This window comes from Microcaecilia unicolor, chromosome 9, assembly GCF_901765095.1.
Source record: "Microcaecilia unicolor chromosome 9, aMicUni1.1, whole genome shotgun sequence".
Lineage (NCBI taxonomy): Eukaryota > Metazoa > Chordata > Amphibia > Gymnophiona > Siphonopidae > Microcaecilia > Microcaecilia unicolor.
Window position 1 is genome coordinate 27,522,487 of NC_044039.1, and position 21,743 is coordinate 27,544,229.

The 21,743-nt window shown below is 41.4% G+C and overlaps 1 protein-coding gene across 1 annotated transcript in view; it reads right to left on the bottom strand.

Annotated features, from left to right (window-relative positions):
• Positions 1-21,743, bottom strand: part of WASHC4 (WASH complex subunit 4) — a 136,912-nt gene that overhangs the window by 106,951 nt on the left and 8,218 nt on the right. Inside the window, exons 4-12 of the mRNA XM_030213852.1 lie at positions 20,581-20,646; positions 18,830-18,875; positions 17,805-17,872; positions 16,026-16,108; positions 9,586-9,628; positions 9,144-9,247; positions 4,829-4,949; positions 4,048-4,171; positions 3,450-3,577 (exon numbers count right to left, since the gene is read on the bottom strand). Coding sequence (XP_030069712.1) covers positions 3,450-3,577; positions 4,048-4,171; positions 4,829-4,949; positions 9,144-9,247; positions 9,586-9,628; positions 16,026-16,108; positions 17,805-17,872; positions 18,830-18,875; positions 20,581-20,646 — 783 coding nt within the window. The remainder of the gene's footprint in view (positions 1-3,449; positions 3,578-4,047; positions 4,172-4,828; positions 4,950-9,143; positions 9,248-9,585; positions 9,629-16,025; positions 16,109-17,804; positions 17,873-18,829; positions 18,876-20,580; positions 20,647-21,743) is intronic.

Sequence of the window (21,743 nt, forward strand, 5' to 3'; positions counted from 1 at the left end):
GCTTGAGGAAAGCCTGATGCAGCAGCAAAACAAACTCGGGGGAGAAACCCCCCAGACTGTGCACTTCCGCAGCCTGGGCAACAGCCCTAGACGCACTCTCAACCGGCGCTCGCAATAGCGGGGGAGAGACATGCTGCGCATCCAAAATGGCGTCCGGCGCGAAACTCCGTGAAGGAGCCGCGCGGGAAGAACGGCGCTTAACTTTAGCCGCTTTGTGCCGTCGCCCAAATTAAGGGCGTTCATGGCATTAATGTCTCCAACCTCAAGGGCGGCCCCGAAGAAGCCGTCCGAGCCGCGTGGCCGGCCAAGATGGCGGAGGCGAGGAGCGGGGGATGGGCGTTTATGGCGGGAAAAAACCGCCACGCCGGAGGAACGACCGGGACATTCATCGGTCACTAAACTATCACCCATCAAGGGCGAATCAGGTTGTAAAACCCCCGCATCCCCTCTAGAAGCGCTCCAGCGATCCGGGGAGCGACCCTTTGCGCCCTCGCCCTCCGACGCCATTGCCACGAGGAGAAGAATCGGGGAACCCCCTGCCCGCTATAAAAAGGTAAAATTACCTGCTTGCCGCTCCGAGCTGTAACGAACTGGTGTCCCAGTGAGTAGCTGCAATGAACGTTTAAAGAAACGTCGAATTAAACGCCTTTAAAGACGTTTAAAAAAATTTTTTTTTTTTTTTTTTAAACGGAGCCAGCGGGAGGGGGGAGAAAAGGAGGGACCTGGCACCACCAGGTTTGCACTTGCTCAAAAGAGCCCTCAACCCCAGGCCTCAACAAAACCTAAGGATTAGGCTTGGAGGCCTAGCCAGAGCTGCTGCTGTGTGTGACCACCACCTGCTGAGATAGAGAACATACTGGGGAGTTTCCGGCAGCACATGACCACATATAGGGAGGCAAAAGTTTGCTCTCTATCTCCACCTGCTGGTAGATGGACACAACCCACCAGTCTATGGATTGATCAGCTTGATGATATGGAATTTAGCGTTTGCTAATGAATTAGTGTGTGTTGAAGCCCATAGGTACACTGGACCACGCTAATCGTTAGCATATGGTAAATTAGTTAGCACGCACCTTAATAAAAGGACCCCTAAGTCTGTACTTGAGGCAAATGGAAGGTTAAGTGATTCACCCCAAGGAACTTAGTGGTACTGAAACCTTGGCTTCCCTGGTTCTCAGCCTGCTGCACTAACCATTAGGCTGTTTGCTACCCCTCAGTTTTCTTAGTTCTCCTCTCCTTCCTACATTTCTTTATAACTCTCACTTTTCTCACCATCAGAAACTCAACTTTCATTACACTTCTCCAGCTTGCTGCATATTTTTTGTGCTTCCCTGGTTCTCAGGCCCCCTACTCTAACCAGAAGGCTCTACCTTTCTCTTACCCTCTAATCAATTATTCCTTCCTAATACTCTAGTTTGCCTGTTCGTCCCCTCTGCCTCACATTCCCCATTCATTCCAACCCCACTTCAAACCACAGTTATTCTCACTTCAGAAATATGGTAACAGTGATGCAGCCAACCTGGAGTCCAAAGATATACTCTAAAAGACAGGATGCCAGAGTGTCACAAAACCTTTTTCATCCTTCCAGAGAGGCCATAACTGATAGATCACCAGGTCAGCAATGTGGGAACACTGAGCACAAGCACTCTGCTCCCACAGCATTTCTTCTTCCCCACTAGGGAGGCCTCAATCGGTAAAGTATCATCAGACCAAAAATGCAGGAGACTGAGCACATGCATCTTATCCCTTTAGTACTTGTACCTTCCCCTCCCTTGCACAAAGAGGGGGGAGGAACCAAGTAATATAGAACCCCCTCTCCTTGTGTATAAACAACTTAAACCCCCCCCATTTACTACAGTTTATTTTATTTATTTAAAATTTTATATACCATATAATCCCAATGTTCTCAGCAGTTTACAATTGAAACATACATAAAATCAACAACCATATACAAACACAAAAAAAACAATCTTAATCCTAACAAGCAGGCTTCCCATTGGGTAAAATCCCCAATATCAATCAGCTAAAACCATCACCTGCGCCATATAGTAAAAAGATGGGTTTTCAATTCTCATTTAAACTTTGCAACCTCTTGCATCTTTCTAAGCCTCAAAGGTAGATCATTTCATAACCTTGGACCAACTAAATAAAATAGTTTTTCTGTAGTCATTTATCACCCTGAATGATGGTACTTCCAAATATTGCTGTTGGGCTGATCTCAGGTTTTTTGACAGTTGGTATACCTGCAATTTCATTGTCAACATGTTTGAGACATCTCCCCTCACAGCTTTGTTTTGAGCAGCAGCAGGATTTATGTTTAAAATTTTTATTGACTTTTAAACATTGAACAAAATAATATACAATACAAAGAATCATATGTCAAGACAAATGAAGAAAGAATGACAACCATATATCAAAATCCAAACATGTTAGAATTGATGCATTATACAAGAACTAAACTCAAGAGCATTAGCTCTCTAACAGCTAACCATTAACACCTTTCCCCCACCTCCCCCAACCCCAAGACCACCTCCCACTCTACCATAATGACCCATCCTTCCCTTCCAGATAATCCCAACCCTCCCCCCTCTAAATCGGTACCTATTCAAATACTTTTAAGGATTATATTGATAAATGATTCAACAAAAGACTACGAACTCCCGAGGATAAAGACATTATATATGGCTCCCAAATGGACCAAAATGTTTTTCTACATTTTGGAGTAAGACGAGCCTCTCTAGCTCCCATTAAAGCTAGGGTATGACGAGCATTCCGTCAAGACCAGAAGTCTGGCGCTCTACTCTGAGTCCAACATTGCATAATACACTTTTTCCCCACTACCCCTGCTTTATATAAAAACATTTGTTCATATATCATTAGAGAATCAGCACAACCCACCCAATCCAAAAGAAGCAGGATTTTAAACTTAATCCTAGCCTCCACAGAAAACTAATGCAATGACTTCAAGACCGGCGTAATGCGTTCATACCTCCCAATACCCCACAGACCTCTGCCTACTGCATTCTGAGTTACTTGCAGTGTGCTAAGATTTACAGTTACTACACAGTAATAGCCAAATTAACGCATGGTAATTGCAAAATCGCTACATTAACTTGGGGGGCTCTGCCCACTTCCAAACATTTAACAGAGAAAATTACTGATCAGATTAGAAGTAAAGGTAATAACGTGCAATGCAGTAAACTATAACCCTTGAGGTGGCCCTGTCATGTTAACCATGTGTACTAATATTAACTGTACGGCACAGTCCCTTCCCATTCTCCACCCTAATATGGTGTTTTCCACATTTCTGCACACTAAAAGCTGTGTAAAATAGCTAATGCAGCTTAGTAAACATAACTCTTAGAGCTGGAAAAAAATTCTGAACCAATGTATCCTGAACACATACAAGTTTCTCAAAATTTAGACAAGCCAATATAAAAATATTATACCTTCTTACAGCCATCCAGAATCAATTTGTAGAACTTCTTGTCTACTGTCCGAAAAATGTGAAAGTGTAGGGCAAACAGCCCACAAAGCCCCACATATCGTTCCCTCTGGTCAATTTCAGAAGGTTCTCCTATTTTAAACATAAAACAACCGAGAGGGGATAGGATAACATTTATAAAATTAATACAGTAAAGCAAAACAGGTAAACAGGAAACTAATTTACACTTTCAACTAGTACTAAAAGACTGGGAGATGTAGTCAAGGCATCTAGCACAGCTGGGTTCAAATGGGATATGGACAAATTCTTGAAGGGAAAAATCCATAAACCATTATTTGCCAGGAAGAGCAGGGAAAAGCCCCCATTTCTGGGAGTGAACAAAGAAGTGCTCTTATTAGGATCTGACAAGTATTTTCTAGTGATTTGGGATTTGTCACTGTCAGAAATAAGCTGATAAACTTTTGGTTTGACTAAACATGTTCATATCAGAGAGGGTTTATTAAGTTGAAGTAATAAATAAATTACAAGTCTTGCTACCAGACATCCAATAAATCATGCAGAAATACCAACATCTAGAACAAGATAAAAAATGGCTCTTTTACCTAATTTGAGGTCAACATTTGTAAAAATCGTGCGAATGTTATGTACAAACTCTTCAGCAAAAGTGCTATTCTTTGAAACCGACACGCCTCCATTTGTGGAATCAAACTGTTGTTCTATACAGCCCTAAAAACACAATTACTTTATGAAATAAAATGATCCTTTTTAGTTGAATGCAGTTCAAGAGGATCTGTACAGACAGTGTAAGCCATGAAGGAGAAAAAAAAAAAAAAAAGAACATCTCTAAATCATTCAGTAACATTGCAATGGAAGGTAGAAATACTGCAGAAGAGCATAATCACTGCATTCCCATATAGTTTATTCAGATTTGTTATACTGCCATTAATTCACTGGCAGATCATAGAATTCCAAGAGCCACAGAGTAGAGAAGCTTCAAAAAAATGTTTGACAATGAAAACCACACAAATATTCTCTCTTTGCATGTCCACTGAAAAGAATTAACACTTGTTATGCATATTTTTGAGACAAAAATAAACTTTCTAAAAATAGATTTCCTTTGTATCTCTGAGGCCTGTGCTTGCTGGGCACTTTCACAAGCAGCAGGCATTAACTCTGTGTGCATTTTTGGGTAATGTTTTGTTTTAAAGCCACATCTTTCATATATAAAGGCATAACGCATTGTCCTACATACTCACAGCTGAACATTTCAGGACAGCCAGCTTTCTGATCTTTAAATGCTTTCTTATGCTCCTTACTAAGACTGTGTCAAACTCAAGATGTTCTGCCTCTTAACCTGTTTCAGATTTTGGCCTGCGGTTTTACCTGGAATATCATCCCATCGAGTAACTGGCTTTCAAGCTTTAACAGCAGCTTCTCAAACGGCTTCAGTTTCTCTTCCAGAATTCCAAACTTCACAGGGTTATGATGGACAGATTTTAGCAACCTTGTTAACAGAAAACATATTATTTAGATATTTAGTTGGGAGACCAATATTTATTTAAAATGTGCAATTTTCTTCCTTATTCCAAGTTTGAATTTTCCTTTTTTTTAGGCCAGTGACAGCTTTATTGTTAATGTCTAAGAGGATTTAAAACACTTTTTTGTGGGAAAGTTTTACTAGAATTGAATTTTGTAAGAAACGGATGACTGCAGAAAGGACACATCAGAACTTACCTGCTAATTTTCTTCACCATCTGCATCAACTTCAGACACTCCTCCTGTCACTGCTCCAATGCCCAAGATTCCAAGATGGCAGCAGCCCCCACCAATCTTGAGTCTGGTGCCATCTCTTGTCTCGGACATGCTCCCATGCCTAAACCTGCTCTATTTCATGTCTGTGCCTCCAACACACTGTAAGGCACCCGTGACACCACCCATTAGAAACCAGACTGTTCCAGTAGCTGCCACAAGCAAGACAGTGCTGACTTCTCTCTGCCAATGCTATTATCTTCATGGCCTGAAGGGCCCATGAGTGCAGTGCATTTTTTCTAGCGAAAAAGGTGTCGGTACTCGAATGCCAGGTCACCTTTTCAGGGGTGAGGTGATCACTGAGGGATCCACCCCACAATAGCCAAGCCCCCTGCAACCAGTCACAGAATCTATGACAAGGCAGAATTGGTGTGTAGAGCCTGAGCTCTTTCATTAAAGCTTGGGGATCATGGGTCAATTTTAGCAGACAATGAAAAAGGTGGCGGTACTCAGTACCCCCAAGTACCCCCTCAAAAAAGCCCTGTATGAGTGCCTCCAAAAAAGACCACAAACCTTAAGCATACCTCCGTGCCCCCTCCAAAGCAGCTTAGTCTGTGTCTCCAGTTGCCCCCAAAAACACACCACAAGCAGCTGTTTGCTCTCTTAGTTCTTGGTTTCTTTTTTCCTATCAGTGTACCCATTTGCCTGCTGCGAATCCTCTCCAGGAAGGTACTCAGGGGTCCCCTCCCAGAAGTAGAGGAAGGAGGGGGTGACTAAAGTACAGGTAATCTCTGGAGGCAATAGCCATGCTGAGATGGGGGTTGGGCCCTGGCCACTGAAATGTAACATCCCCAGGCAACAGGACTAGGGCTCGGACTGAAACCAGAACCTTCAGTTTCTGCTGACACAGACTCTGCGATTGAAATTGACCACTCGGTTTTGGTAGAAAACAAAGTCGAAAACAAAACTGCCCTTCTCAAAACCTCCCCCTCCCCCAGACTTCAGCCCACCCTTCCTGGCAGCAGCCCACCCCCTGGACCTACCTTTTCGTTGGTGGATAGTGGGCACAAGAGCATCCCCAATCGCTCTTGCCTGTTTTGGTTCCAATCTCAAGATGGCTGCAAGGATCTCCTGCGGCAAGTCCCAGAAATCATTTTCACCTGGAGCTAGCCGTGCACAGGAGTAAGTAGGGATGCTCCTGCACCCACTACCTGCCAATGAAAAGGTAGGCCCAGGAGGAGGCTGCCTCTAATGGGCCCATCTTCTGCTGGGTGGGGGGTGGGTACGAAGGGAACAGTTTTGGTTTTGAACCTGAATGTCAGGCAGGTTTTGATACCAAATCTAAAACCAAAATTTGGTCAGCCTCTAAATGGGCCAACTCAGCTGCTCCTGCCACCTTCGCTGCTACAATTCCTCTAGATAACCTATGAAAATTTAGATCTCCTCTTTCTATTATTTATTTACTTGGCCCCAACCAGCCCCAGACTGCACAGGATAGCTCACCTATCATCTGCTGGAGACTGAAAACTACTGGCTGGGGGTTGAAATCAGCAGTTCTCAGTTTCCATCCACTGATAGGGTGCATATACCCATACATCTGAAACAGTCTGGAGTGACTAAAGGAAAGAACCATTTGTCCACCTTAGTCTGTCATTTGTACTTGGTCTATAGTCTAGTGGTAATACAGATCTATACTGAAGGAGAGTAGAGGACAGTTCTAGCTCGCATCACAAGGAAGCTTTTGGAAATATTTTAACTGTTTGGGTGAACATGACTTACAAAAATATTGGGAATATTAGGTAAAAACAGATTCTAAATATATCTGCTCTTGATTGACCAGCTCAGTATGACTGAGCAATAAAGCTGTTAGTGACTGAATGGGAAGTTTTTGCTCACAGCACTTCAACTTTGTTCTCCGTTTTAACTTTCTTTTCTACAATTCCTTATACCCCCATTCCAGTCATTGCATTTGCTTGATTCCCACCAATTGGTAACTCACTATAAGTCCACTGGCACTTCTGTTTTTTTCTTCTCGTCGCCCCTTCTTGGGAATAATTTAACTCCTCACCTTAGGTCTGAATTGTCTTTCCCTAAATGTAAGGCCCTTTTGAAAGCTCATTTCTTTGAGCTTTCCTTTGGTACATCTGCAAACTGTCTTCAAGTCTAGATAGGCCTGCAGGTACAGATTACAACTATTGACTTCAAATTCTATAATGAATTATTTTAGTGTAAACAGCTATGTGGCCTGTACACAGTAATAGTGTAATATCAATTATTTTAATAAGCACAAACATGTGAATTAAGCCCCTCAGCAGACAGCTGTCACTGTATCGTCTTCAATTCTGCTGCAACCTTCCTTTCCTTTTAGGCACCATGGTAGATGTATCTAGATTTTTTTTTTAAAGAGATTCTTCAACACCACCCAAGCACCATCCAATCTGTTTTAAGCATTATTTAGTTTATTAAAACTTGAAATTTAAAAACATCAAGTGCCTCTCCCATTCTGCGTATACAAAGGGAAAAAAAAGGCTCAGTAGATAGGGCCCTAAATTAAAAAAAAAGTTACGACCAACCTCTCCCACCGGAAAAAAAAAAAAAAAGAGAGAGAGATTCTAGCTTCTGTTATCTTAATAAAAGTCTGTTGCTAAAACTCCAAAAACATCAAGTAACAAAACAAGTTGGTAAAGCTATATCCTTTCTGGTACACAATTACATTCTTGATGCTTCACATGCTCCTCAATCTGCTGAGGTGCTACCTTCACTGCAAGAGCCTATTTAGTATGTGAAATAAGCATACGGTCTTCCCATAATAGATTCTTTGACTTTCACATATATGGTGCTAAATCCTAAACGAGCATTTATTGAATTAATACATTGTTTTACTCAACAGACACTGATTCAGGAGCTCCTGCATTTTGTAACAAAAAACTTGTTCAGTTCTGAAACTACAAAGTCCAATGTAAAAGACATGAAGAGATTTTTGCCAAGAAAAATGTGGTCTTACCTGCCAATTTTCTTTCCTTAAGTCCAACCAGCCCAGTCAGAATGCACAAGTTATGCCAGTAGAGTAGCCAGAGAGAGGTTTTGGGTCTGTCTAAGGGGGAAAACAGGTGGGCACTAAATCTCTCCAGCCCAGCCCTCCTAGGCCACTTACCCCATATGAATTTCTAAAAGAAATTAAAAGTACCTCAACTGGTGGGAATCCCCACCAAATGAAGATCTCCCCAAAGGTGCCCAGAAACATCTGTACTGAGCTCAGCAGCTGCTTCCTAAGCTCCCTACACCGGCACCCCTGTGCATACTCAGTTTGAGTATGCATGAAAACTGAGAATGTGCAAAGTCCCAGCGTCAGCAGCTCAGAAAGCAGATGCCGACTGCCAAGTTGAACACAGGTGTTTGAGCACCTTCGGGGAATTCTTCAGCTGGCGGGCGGAGCTTGGGGTTCCCGTCACCATCTGATGGACACAGAGAATACAGAAGATCAAGAGGATGCACAGAACCTTTTAGAGTGCAGGGCTCAAAGCTTTTAAAGTTTGTCTTCATCTGTTAGCCGAGGGGAATAACCCATGCATTCTGGACTGGTGGATGGGGGGGGGGGGGGGGGGGGGGGGGGGGGCGGGGGGAAGCTATCATTTAGAGGTACTTAAAATTAAATCTTCATTTGAAAAATAAGAGGCTGGACTGAGAGTTCAGTGGGTGCGCAACATGCTTCCCACATAGCAGATTCTGGATGCACATGTACCAGAAAAAACCAGTATTTTTAACCACCGGGTAGTGATGCTGTGAGGGCTCAGCTAAGCAAAAGCAGGAAAAAGATTCAAAACAGACAAAACTCAAGATACCCGGCAAATGAAACAGGTTAGGACGCCAGAGTCCAGTAGAGGCTTTGAATGAACTGGAAGTCCAACAAAAGCAGGAGGAAAACAAAAACTCCAATACTGCTGCACACCTTTTGTACATGGTCCAATGGTCTTTCATCGTGGCGTGGTTGTCAATGATTTCATCCAACGTTAACAACACAATCAGCAGTTCGCCCAAGTGTTCATACACAGTCTATTGAAAAGAAAAAAAGGGTTTCATCTTCAGCAGCTTTAATGCTACCTGGAATCTCACTTCAGCTCAAAGTACAATGCAAAACAAATCCCTCAGCAACATAGTTAACATCATAGATGACAGCAGATAGAGACCAGTACAGTCCATCCATTCTACCCAACAAGATAAACTTATATGTATATTCGATCTTGATTTGTCCTTGCCATTTTCAGGACACAGACCATAGAAGTCTGCCCGGCAACCTCTCCTCTCAGCAGAAAGCAAAATCCCAATCCCTCTTCTAATCTACAACAACAGAAAAATATTTTTAAAAGAGGAAAAAAAACATCAATTCCTACCTGGAAATGAACTCCTGAAGTCTCAATAATTTTAGAAGCATTCCTGTAAAAAAATAAAATAAATTACAGTATTTAACAATTATTTTGCAAAGATGTTTAAACTGTACTTACACATGGATCCCAGTTAAGTTACTTGGACCATCTTCCTTAAATAAGTTCAACCCAAATGGTTTACAGTCAATGATTTACAGGATATGTTAGAGTATCACAAAGGCAAAAGGCTCCTCCTAGACCTTTGAAGTAACCAGGAGACCCAGTATTGGTGGGTGTACATAGAATCCCAGGAATAGAATGCCTCAGTCAAATCCCCCACACCATGAAATCATGCTTATGAAGTTTATACAGAAAAAACTATTTTTTTTTAATATACTCTTCTATTCAGAATGTGGGATGTCATTCCAACCTGTGATCAGCTTCAAAATGCTCAAAAGTAGTTTCCAGTCACTGATTTTTGTCAGGGACACTTGAATTTCATTGAGCACAACAGTATTACAGATTTGGATTTAGTTCATGACTTTTCAATAGTAGCTCAGGACAAGTTACTGGAAATGCTAGCACTTATACTTCTAAGCAGCGATTTTTTTCAACCTATGAGCTTAAATGCTAGATTTTAAAAAACTGGAGGTTCCAAGGAGACAATTAAGGACAGAGCTACAAACTAATGCTTAGGATTTTTTGGGTGATTTTAAACAGAGAGATAAAATCTGATGCCCCCCCCCCCCCCCTCCAAATCACTCCACTAAAGCCTCTAGTTCAAAATGAGCAATTAGGTGACAACTGAGATGCCTCTGAGTAGATGTAAATGCCAATGCCTATATATTTGTTTCATTATACTTATATACTGTCATTGTACAATTGGAAACATGCACATACTTTTCAAAACTGTCCAAAGCACATCCCCTTCAGAAGTGGGAATGCTGAAGACATAACACATGTGAAAGTAGCAGAATTTCTAAAATCACTACTTTCACCCATGTGTAAATACCACACCATCCTTCTAAAATGACTCCCTCAGTGTGACACACTGTTATGTTCCCCCTCTTCCATTCCCAGATTCATGCCGGTCTGTGGAAAATAATAGGGGGGAGGTGGAGTAGAGCTCTGTGGAAAAAGAAATATATCAAGATACACTTTTTCGAGTGGCAGGGCTAAAGGGATAGTGGTGTGTGACTGGTGGTGTTTGTGAGGTGTGTGTATGTATTTGAGAGCTACAGTGTGAATGTGTGTGTCTATGGGGACAGTATAAGTACATAAGGGATACGTGGAGGAGTGTTTGGTGACTTAGGAGCACATCAGACGTGTATTTGTAGCTGTGAGCATATAAGCATTCTCACCCCTGCCCCCCACACACGCTTCCTCTCCTTCTCCCTCTTTGCATCCCCCCCCCCCCCCCCCACCTCTTTTCCTTCCCTTTGTTCTCACTTCCTCTTTCCCTCTTGAACTACCCCTTGAGCTGACTCCCACCTGCCCACCCTACAGCTTCCTATAAGCTTTCTGGAAAGCCCAGCTGGCTCCTCTATTACCAGTGTGCCCTCTAAGCTGTGTGCAAAACAGGTCAGAAAGAGTGTACACACCTAACAACTACACAAAAAAGTTTTGCTGGCTTTCTTTATTGTGAACATAGGCTATACCACTATACTGCGCACATTGAGTCGAGGCTGAAAACTTGCACACAAAATGTTTTTTGTGCACACATGGGCCAGCAAAAATGAGAGAGAGCATCTATTACTATGCCAGCTCATCTCCTCTTCTTGTGTTGGTAGAGGTTGGATCCCTGCTCGTACATTGGAAATTGTGCTGTCATGGATTTTTCACTTTTTGGGCCACAGAGATTGGAGCCCTGTGGCAATAGTTTTTCTTGCTGCCACCCCTAATTATGTTCCAGTGGCAGGGCCCAACTTCCCTGCCACCCCACTCTGTCTGCTCCCTGGTTTCACCTGCCTTTATCTGTATGCATAGGTTTGCACATATATAAAGGTGGATAGACAGAAATATCCTCCCAGGCACTATAGCTTGAATGAAACTTTCCATTAAAAAAAAAAAATTCTGTGTATAACATTTCAACATAGGTCTTCCTGCTTAACAGGTCACTGATTAACAAAGGTCAAACATCACTATTCCTGACAAAAAATAAAAACAGGAAGCAGCAAAGGTCAGAAGCCCCTCAGTCAAAATGGTTGGAAACTAAGATTAAATGCTCAACCTCATGCTGAGGCAGTAAGTTATGTACAGCTCTAACAATGGTGCACAAAAATATTAAACTGCACAGTATACCATAAATTTTGCACGGAAACTAATCAATCCCATTTTGAGGATACATTCTAAGCCTCTTCTTACTTATGTGCGAGTATTACGTTAATAGAATGGTCATACAGACATATGTCAAAGTGATGAAACAAGTACATAAGTACATAAGTAGTGCCATACTGGGAAAGACCAAAGGTCCATCTAGCCCAGCATCCTGTCACCGACAGTGGCCAATCCAGGTCAAGGGCACCTGGCACGCTCCCCAAACGTAAAAACATTCCAGACAAGTTATACCAAAAAATGCGGAATTTTTCCAAGTCCATTTAATAGCGGTCTATGGACTTGTCCTTTAGGAATCTATCTAACCCCTTTTTAAACTCCGTCAAGCTAACCGCCCGTACCACGTTCTCCGGCAATGAATTCCAGAGTCTAATTACACATTGGGTGAAGAAACATTTTCTCCGATTCGTTTTAAATTTACCACACTGTAGCTTCAACTCATGCCCTCTAGACCTAGTATTTTTGGATAGCGTGAACAGTCGCTTCACATCCACCCGATCCATTCCACTCATTATTTTATACACTTCTATCATATCTCCCCTCAGCCGTCTCTTCTCCAAGCTGAAAAGCCCTAGCCTTCTCAGCCTCTCTTCATAGGAAAGTCGTCCCATCCCCACTATCATTTTCGTCGCCCTTCGCTGTACCTTTTCCAATTCTACTATATCTTTTTTGAGATACGGAGACCAGTACTGAACACAATACTCCAGGTGCGGTCGCACCATGGAGCGATACAATGGCATTATAACATCCGCACACCTGGACTCCATACCCTTCCTAATAACACCCAACATTCTATTCGCTTTCCTAGCCGCAGCAGCACACTGAGCAGAAGGTTTCAGCGTATCATCGACGACGACACCCAGATCCCTTTCTTGATCCGTAACTCCTAACGTGGAACCTTGCAAGACGTAGCTATAATTCGGGTTCCTCTTACCCACATGCATCACTTTGCACTTGTCAACATTGAACTTCATCTGCCACTTGCACGCCCATTCTCCCAGTCTCGCAAGGTCCTCCTGTAATCGTTCACATTCCTCCTGCGACTTGACGACCCTGAATAATTTTGTGTCATCGGCGAATTTAATTACCTCACTAGTTATTCCCATCTCTAGGTCATTTATAAATACATTAAAAAGCAACGGACCCAGCACAGACCCCTGCGGGACCCCACTAACTACCCTCCTCCACTGAGAATACTGGCCACGCAATCCTACTCTCTGCTTCCTATCTTTCAACCAGTTCTTAATCCATAATAATACCCTACCTCCGATTCCATGACTCTGCAATTTCTTCAGGAGTCTTTCGTGCGGCACTTTGTCAAACGCCTTCTGAAAATCCAGATATACAATATCAACCGGCTCCCCATTGTCCACATGTTTGCTTACCCCCTCAAAAAAATGCATTAGATTGGTGAGGCAAGACTTCCCTTCACTAAATCCGTGCTGACTTTGTCTCATCAGTCCATGTTTTTGTATATGCTCTGCAATTTTATTCTTAATAATAGCCTTCACCATCTTGCCCGGCACCGACGTCAGACTCACCGGTCTATAATTTCCCGGATCTCCTCTGGAACCCTTCTTAAAAATCGGAGTAACATTGGCTACCCTCCAGTCTTCCGGTATTACACTCGATTTTAGGGACAGATTGCATATTTCTAACAGTAGCTCCGCAAGTTCATTTTTTAGTTCTATTAATACTCTGGGATGAATACCATCAGGTCCCGGTGATTTACTACTCTTCAGCTTGCTGAACTGACCCATTACATCCTCCAAGGTTACAGAGAATTTGTTTAGTTTCTCCGACTCCCCCGCTTCAAATATTCTTTCCGGCACCGGTGTCCCCCCCAAATCCTCCTCGGTGAAGACCGAAGCAAAGAATTCATTTAATTTCTCCGCTACGGCTTTGTCCTCCTTGATCGCCCCTTTAACACCATTTTCGTCCAGCGGCCCAACCGACTCTTTGGCCGGTTTCCTGCTTTTAATGTATCTAAAAAATTTTTTACTATGTATTTTTGCTTCCAACGCTAATTTCTTCTCAAAGTCCTTTTTTGCCCTCCTTATCTCCGCTTTGCATTTGGCTTGGCATTCCTTATGATCTATCCTGTTACTTTCAGTTGGTTCTCTTCTCCACTTTCTGAAGGATTGTTTTTTGGCTCTAATGATTTCCTTTATCTTACTGTTTAGCCACGCCGGCTGACGTTTAGTCTTTTTTCCCTTTTTTCTAATACGTGGAATATATTTGTCCTGAACCTCCAGGATGGTGTTTTTAAACAGCATCCACGCCTGATGCAAGTTTTTTACTCTGCGAGCTGCTCCTTTCAGTCTTTTTTTCACCATTTTTCTCATTTTGTCGTAATCACCTTTTCTATAGTTAAACGCTAGCGTACTTGATTTCCTAGTTTCACTTCCTTCAATGCCAATATCAAAACCGATCATATTATGATCACTGTTATCAAGCGGCCCTCGTATCGTTACCCCCTGCACTAGATCATGAGCACCACTAAGGACTAAGTCTAGTATTTTTCCTTCTCTTGTCGGCTCCTGAACTAGCTGTTCCATGAAGCTGTCCTTGATTTCATCAAGAAATCTTATGTCCCTTGCGTGTACAGATGTTACATTAACCCAGTCTATATGCGGGTAATTGAAATCCCCCATTATTATTGTGTTGCCCAGTTTGTTTGCGTCCCTGATTTCCTTTAACATTTCCGCATCCATCTGTTCGTCCTGGCCAGACTAATTGGAAGATCAAAAAATTAGACAATAAATTATTTCCTGGTAGAGAACAAATTATTCTCTGGGCTAGTACTAACAGAACACAGAAAATAAAAAAGGATATAGATCAAGTTAAGCATATTATTTAGTTTAAATGATTGGAACAGAGTCTCTGAGGCAGCGAAAAAGTAATTCTACTACTACTACTACTTAACATTTCTAGAGCTCTACTAGGGTTACGCAGCGCTGTACAATTTAACAAAGAGAGACAGTCCCTGCTCAAAGAGCTTACAATCTAATAGACAAGTGAACGGTCGGTCCGATAGGGGCAGTCAAATTGGGGCAGTCTGGATTCACTGAACGGTAAGGGTTAGGTGCCGAGCGCAGCATTGAAGAGGTGGGCTTTAAGCAAAGACTTGAAGACGGGCAGGGAGGGGGCTTGGCGTAAGGGTTCAGGAAGGTTGTTCCAAGCATAGGGTGAGGTGAGGCAGAATGAGCGGAGCCTGGAGTTGGCGGTGGTGGAGAAGGGTACTGAGAGGAGGGATTTATCCTGTGAACGGAGGTTACGGGCGGGAACGTAAGGGGAGATGAGGGTAGAGAGGTAGTGAGGGGCAGCAGACTGAGTGCATTTGTAGGTAAGAAGGAGAAGCTTGAATTGAATGCGGTATCTGATCGGAAGCCAGTGAAGTGACCTAATTCTCATGTTGATCCCATCAAAGTTAAAAATGCGTGTGAATTTAAGACCATAGAACTACAGTAGCCCAAAACCTGATCCTAGAGAAGCTCATTGTCCAGTCTGACTTCTAGGATATCATCAATGCAAACACATGGAAATTCAGTGATCTGCATACAGTGGAGTGGATGCAAATCTGTTTTATTCATATTCATTGTAGGTAGCCTGAAAAAAACAGGCCAACTAGTGGCTCTCTTAGGACTTGCCGTTCACAGGAGGAGGAGTCCAGGATGGTGCCAAAATGTTAACATAATAGCACACTTTACAGTGCATCACCAGTTTAAACTGTCAGCAAGAATGGGGTAGTAGCCTAATGGTTACAGCACTGAGCTGCAAGCTAGGGGAGCCAGGGTTCAAATCCCACTGATGTTCCTTGTTATTTTGGGCAAGTTACTTAACCTTTCACTGTCTCAAATACAAACAAACCCCCCTGTTTACTAAGCCGTGTTAGTGGCTGTCGTGCAGTAATGCCGATCCAGCCCATTTACTTTGAATGGGCTGTGTCGGCATTACCACACTGCTCAGTAAACAGAGGGGTTAGATTGTAAGCCCTCTGATATCCACTGCAACTGAATGCAACTCACCTTGGGCTACTACTGAAAACAGTATATGCTAAATCTTAATTCTCTCTACACGCGTGCTTTCTACAATCCTTAAAATAGAGCAAGATCATCTTCTGTATTTGTTACCTGCTGCTGTTGTAAAGAGACGCCAACTGATGGACAACATTCATCACCACTTCGTAACATCGTGTCACAAAACAAGAGAGCTCCTGCAAGAAACATTAAATTGTCAAAAGCGTGGCAAAGTAGAATCATACAGTTAAGGCATTATTGAGAGTTCAAGAGAGACTTGGTAACTATGTTAGAAAAATCAATGGGAAAGAAGACCTTCAGAAAACAGAATTGTATTTTGTAGATGCCAAGACCAAAAGGAAGCTTAAGAAATATGAAAGAAAACTTTAGACTGTACTGTCTAACCACTATTCACCAATTGCCATTAGGCCTTTAAGTTTATAAGTACTTCTGAAACTATTTAAGCCAGCTTGCCAAACAGAATATAAAGGTATAGCTGAGAAACATGAAAGTACTTTTTTTCAAATTAAACCATGAGCATCCTGATTACAGCATAAAACAGGGGCTAGAGGCCAACTGAAACAACTTTTTTCAGTTTCAGCCGAAATCGAAAATACAGCTGAAACCTATTACCTGATTTCAGCTCTGAAAAACTGAAGTTTGGTTGTGTGAATGTGAACCAATGAGGCCCACCAGGGATTGTCAGAGCTCAAAGTTGGCAGCCATCTGCTAAACCCACAGGAGATTATTACCCTCCAATCCCGGGAATTGCAAGCACAGGCTGACAACCAGGAATCCATTTTAACAAAGACTTCTCAACAAGTCTGGCACATTTAAGTACCCAAGTCAATGCAGATGTAGTTAAATATCCTCCGAGATCTCTTTCCTGATCATTTTATTTCCTTTAGTCACAGTTTAATATAATTAATTCAAAAGTGATATCAGTCTATAGGACTATAGTGCCAAGGGGTCCTTTCCAGGTTTAAGGAGTACCATAGCATGCACGACCCTTGTGATTCAGGTAATGTTTGTTTTAGTGGATATATATTGATTAAACACCTTCTTTAACTTCGAACTTTTGCGTTGTTTCAGGAGCTTATAAAGCTTTTCCCCCTGTACCTATCAGGGCCTGCTACCTTCCTCAAGAGGTTTTGCTGGATGGTCCATTCAATCTCCCCTGTTGATTTGGGGAGGTCATCTCCTCTAATTCTGGGTAGGGTTGATCTAGTTAGATCATCGTTGTAATTGGTCTGTTTTACAATTGAAGGAGATGTAGTATAAAAGTTTCTATAGAAATCTCAAACCACCTTTGAGATTTCTCTACATCATGGACCACTTAATCTGTTGAATTTCTAATGGCTGCTATTTTACACTAACTTACCGTTTGCACTGCTACTCTGGCCAATAATTTGCTGCATATATTGCTGTGTTGAAAAAGCTGGTATATGTAATATAAATCAGACTTTTCTCTCTTTGGCTTTTCTTAAATGTTGTTTCCTCAACTTGAAATTAAAAAGCTCTGTTCTCATTGGAAATATCCAGCTAGATACAGTCTAACTCTTGACAGTCAGCAATTAAATAAAATTTAGTTAAAGCTAAATGCTAATACCAACCCTGAGTTAGAGGAAGTTAAGGGCCCTCCAATAGTAGGACAAATGGAAACCAGAACTAGCAATAGCATTTTCTATCCCATGGAAATGCAAAATAATGCACTGAACATATGCTGAATTGCATATACAGATATAGTCAGAGGAATCAACTTTCAAAATAGGTGAGGGGTACACTGAAAGACTTTCAATACTAGGGGTGCTCAAGCAACCAAAGTTTGACATCTAACATCTATGTTCTAAGTCAAGTCTTAAGTACTTCAGTCATAGGAGGCAAAACATTTACCTGTAAGAAAGACACGAACCTTCCCATTTGTATCTGGGAATCACCTTCCACCATGCTGGATTCAGCAGCTGGGTAAGTCAGGAGATTTAAAAAAAAAAACTTTTTTTTTTAACTAGACCAAATGTACACCCATCAACACTCATTTAGACATTGGATCAATGCTATTATTCTACACAGGGCTAGTGCTAGACATACTGGGGACAAGAGCAGATATTTTGGTGGGGGACCAGATGCTGCCTTTAGCATTAGGCAGGCTTCAAGTCCCATGGACACTGTACTGGTTGCAGCCACTAACATGATGGTATACTGATTTGGTAAGGAGGAGGGGACTCCAATCCCTTTGGTAAATGTTCCTGCAGTAATTCCAGAAAAGGTTTTCATACTACTACTACTACTACTTAACATTTCTAAAGCGCTACTAGGGATACACAGCGCTGTACAATTTAACATAGAGGGACGGTCCCTGCTCAAGGAGCTTACAATCTAAGAGACAAGTGAACGGACAGTCTGATAGGGGCGGTCAAATACTGAGGTGTTATCACTAACCTGCACCAAATATAAAACTCTCAGATTATTTTAGTCTGTGTGCATTGTTTCCCTTTCAGAAATGAAGCAACTTTCCCTTTCAAAATGTGCAGGTGCAAAATACATGCATTAAAAATGTCTGTGTATTTTGTAAATGCTAATTGTGTGGGTGGCTGAGCTGGAACTTCAAAATCCCATAGACATATTCTGTTCTATTCATGATCTAAACATATTCACAGCACTGCCTCTTTTTTACTGTGATTAAGTCTCCATGTAAATTTAGGCACATTTTAGGGGGCAATTTTCAGCCATGCCATTTTACCCCGTTACTCATTTTCATAATTGTTTTTCATTCTTCAAATATGTTTGAGGACAACAAAACATATGGTATATGGGTGGCAGTGGTGTCTAGTGAGCAACTTCTTCACAGAATAAACTATAACATCAACAATGAAAAATTTCTTGGAGAATGGAATCGAAGCTCACACTAATATACTCACCTCCTTCTCCATAAAATAAGAGGCCATTATAAAATTTGGTCTCTGCCTTGAATGTAAAAAAAAAGACAAAAATAAATAGATGTTTGAGTTATGAAAAGCAATATTAAAGAGAGTGAAGTTCAGTAATATTCAAGTGCTCTATTGTCCAGGCTGATTAATGTGACCCCCATAAATGAACAATAAATTTTTGAGTCATGCTGGCCTGAAAGGAGATGATTTTGCACTGATAACTGAGAGGACATATTGTGTCCCTATACCTAAGGGTTATTCAGTTATTCAGGCTTGCTAAATGAAATAGTGCACACTAAAACAAATCAAAAACCCACACTCCTCCTTGCAGCAGGAATAAAATTAGGTCCTCTCCTTTCTACAATGATGCTGGACATTGCTCTGCATTGAATGGATGTTCATTTATCAGTGGGAAACCTCTTTAAAATGAGACAGCCTCGAGTTTTAAAGGGGGGAAAGGAAAAGGGACTTGATATACTGCCTTTCTGTGGTTTTTACAACTACATTCAAAGCGGTTTGCATAGTATATACAGGTACTTATTTGTACCTGGGACAACAGAGGGTTAAATGACTTGCTCAGAGTCACAAGGAGCTGCAGTGGGAATCGGACCCAGTTCCCCAAGATCAAAGTCTGCTGCACGAACCACTAATCCCATTTTCTCCCAATAAAATAAAGATACATACTTATTTGCTATCGAGCTAGGAGTACTTTCACAAGGCTGAACAACAAAGCACCAGAATATTCTAAACTCTGAATGCAACTATACATATCAGACAATATAATAGGGATGGGGTAAAGACCATGAGAAGTAATGCTCTCAGTTTAATTTAAAAGCCAGAGGAACAGACTAGTATCCGGATGATTTTAAAACATTTTAGCTTCCCATAGGACCGATGTACCTATAAAGATGAATCCAAAAACACATAGTGAAGAGGAGAATTAGCCTAGTGTGGTTAGAGCACCAGCCTTGACATTCAGAGGTCACTGGTTCTAATCACACTGCTGTTCCTTGTGATCTTGGGCAAGACACTTAACCCTCCATTGCCTCAGGTACAAAATTAGATTGTGAGCCCTCCAGGGACAGAGAAATGCCCAGTGTACCTGAATGTAATTCACCTTGAGCTTCTACAGAAAAAAATAAATACTGGAATCTGTACATATTTACCACAAAGATTGCCTTTTTTAAAACTGATCTTAAAACCTGGCTTTTCAATCTTACTTTCTCCACAGGCTTAGAATTTATTTTCTTCGATTCACAGGGTTTCCTGACAATACGTTTCTCCATCTTTTACCTTTTCCCCAGCTATCTGTTTTTCTTTATTGTGTGCTTGTATCTATCCTACTTGATACTGTAGTTCCTTTTCATTCTCTATTGTAATTTTAGCTTTGGTCTGCTAGTCAGTAAAGGCAGTGTAGAAAGCAAATAAAAGGAAAATGAATGAAAAATGAAATTACATAATTGTTAACACCGACACTTAATTCCCAAGATGTTTTGAGACAAATTCTTAATAGGCATTTGAAAAAAGTCTAACTGGGAAGAGAACCAGCCCCTTCTTAAAGCAAGTGGCACAAATGGCCATTTGCCCAGGTCACTGATGTAGGAATACCAGAAGAGTTGGTGTCTTGCCAATGGGTGGGTAAGGAACTAATAAGGCATCAGTCATAGGATTTATGTTCAGAAAAGTAGAAAATAATCAAATACTAGTAATATAGTAAAATGATTCTAAAACATATTTCTTACCTCATATTTCAGTTTCTTGATTTCACAACAAAGAGCAGCATATACAGTGATAACTTTATTCAGAACCTACGTTTATTGAAAAAAGTAATAATTATGAGACAAGGTTAAAATCTTTATAAAGTAGATGTAAATATATTTCATGTTTACCTCCTAAATCTGGTCACACACATTAAAACAAACTTCAATAAAGCTGGTTAGTGCTTAAGAATCACATTCAGTGGGCTTTGAGCTATTGCCATTCACTACTGCAGTTCCTTACATCATACAACTATGAAGCCTACAGGAGAGGAACCTGGATGAAGATTCAAGACACAGCAGGCCAAGCAGGTGGCAATTAAAAACTGGTGCTGCTTTGTTTTTTAATCTAGCAGGTTTCTTACCTTCCCTCTGGGCTTCAATCTCAACAGGAACCAAGGCTGAGATCTGGCACTATGGACTTTCCTTAGCAACTACTTGTAGATTTCCCTCCTATTGTATATCCCCTTCCAACTTATTTAGTTCTCTCATCACAAGACTCTCCTTCTGGGCCTTAAATACAGCAAACAGGTGTTGCCAATATATGATAACTGAAATTACCTTCTTCCTAGTGGCTGTGAATGCTGCCTTGGCAGAATCCCTAGTCCTAGCTGCCCCAGGGAATAGAAATCTTGAGCCAAAAGTTGAACCAGAGCATAGCCAAATTTGTCCTAAATACGTATTTTAATGCTCTTTTATTATACTTTAATGTACAAGAGCAGCTCCAAGAACTTAAAGAAAAGGAAACATAGTAAAGCAGAATATGAGAGGCCATTTTTTGATACCAAATATGGGATGTCTCTTTGAAATAGTTTGGCCAGTCATGAATAAGAATGAAACCAAGGTGAGCATGTGAGACCAATGTACATTAAAAGATATTCTCAAGAGCAGCAGTTTCAAAAACAGTCCAGAATGTCTCAAATGGCAGTAGAGTTTTCAGGAGATCCTTTGTGAAATATGCATAAGATATGCACATCCTAAGTCTTCAATGAACGTGACTATTCACTTTGGATACCCCGACAACTCAACGGATTGTAGGATCAATAGAAAAGGTTCACAAAAAAGGAAAAGGGAAGATCTGCTGAAAACACTGTCTAGCATGCTTCAAGAAAAGTACCAGAATGCAGATCTGAAGGGAAATAAACTCA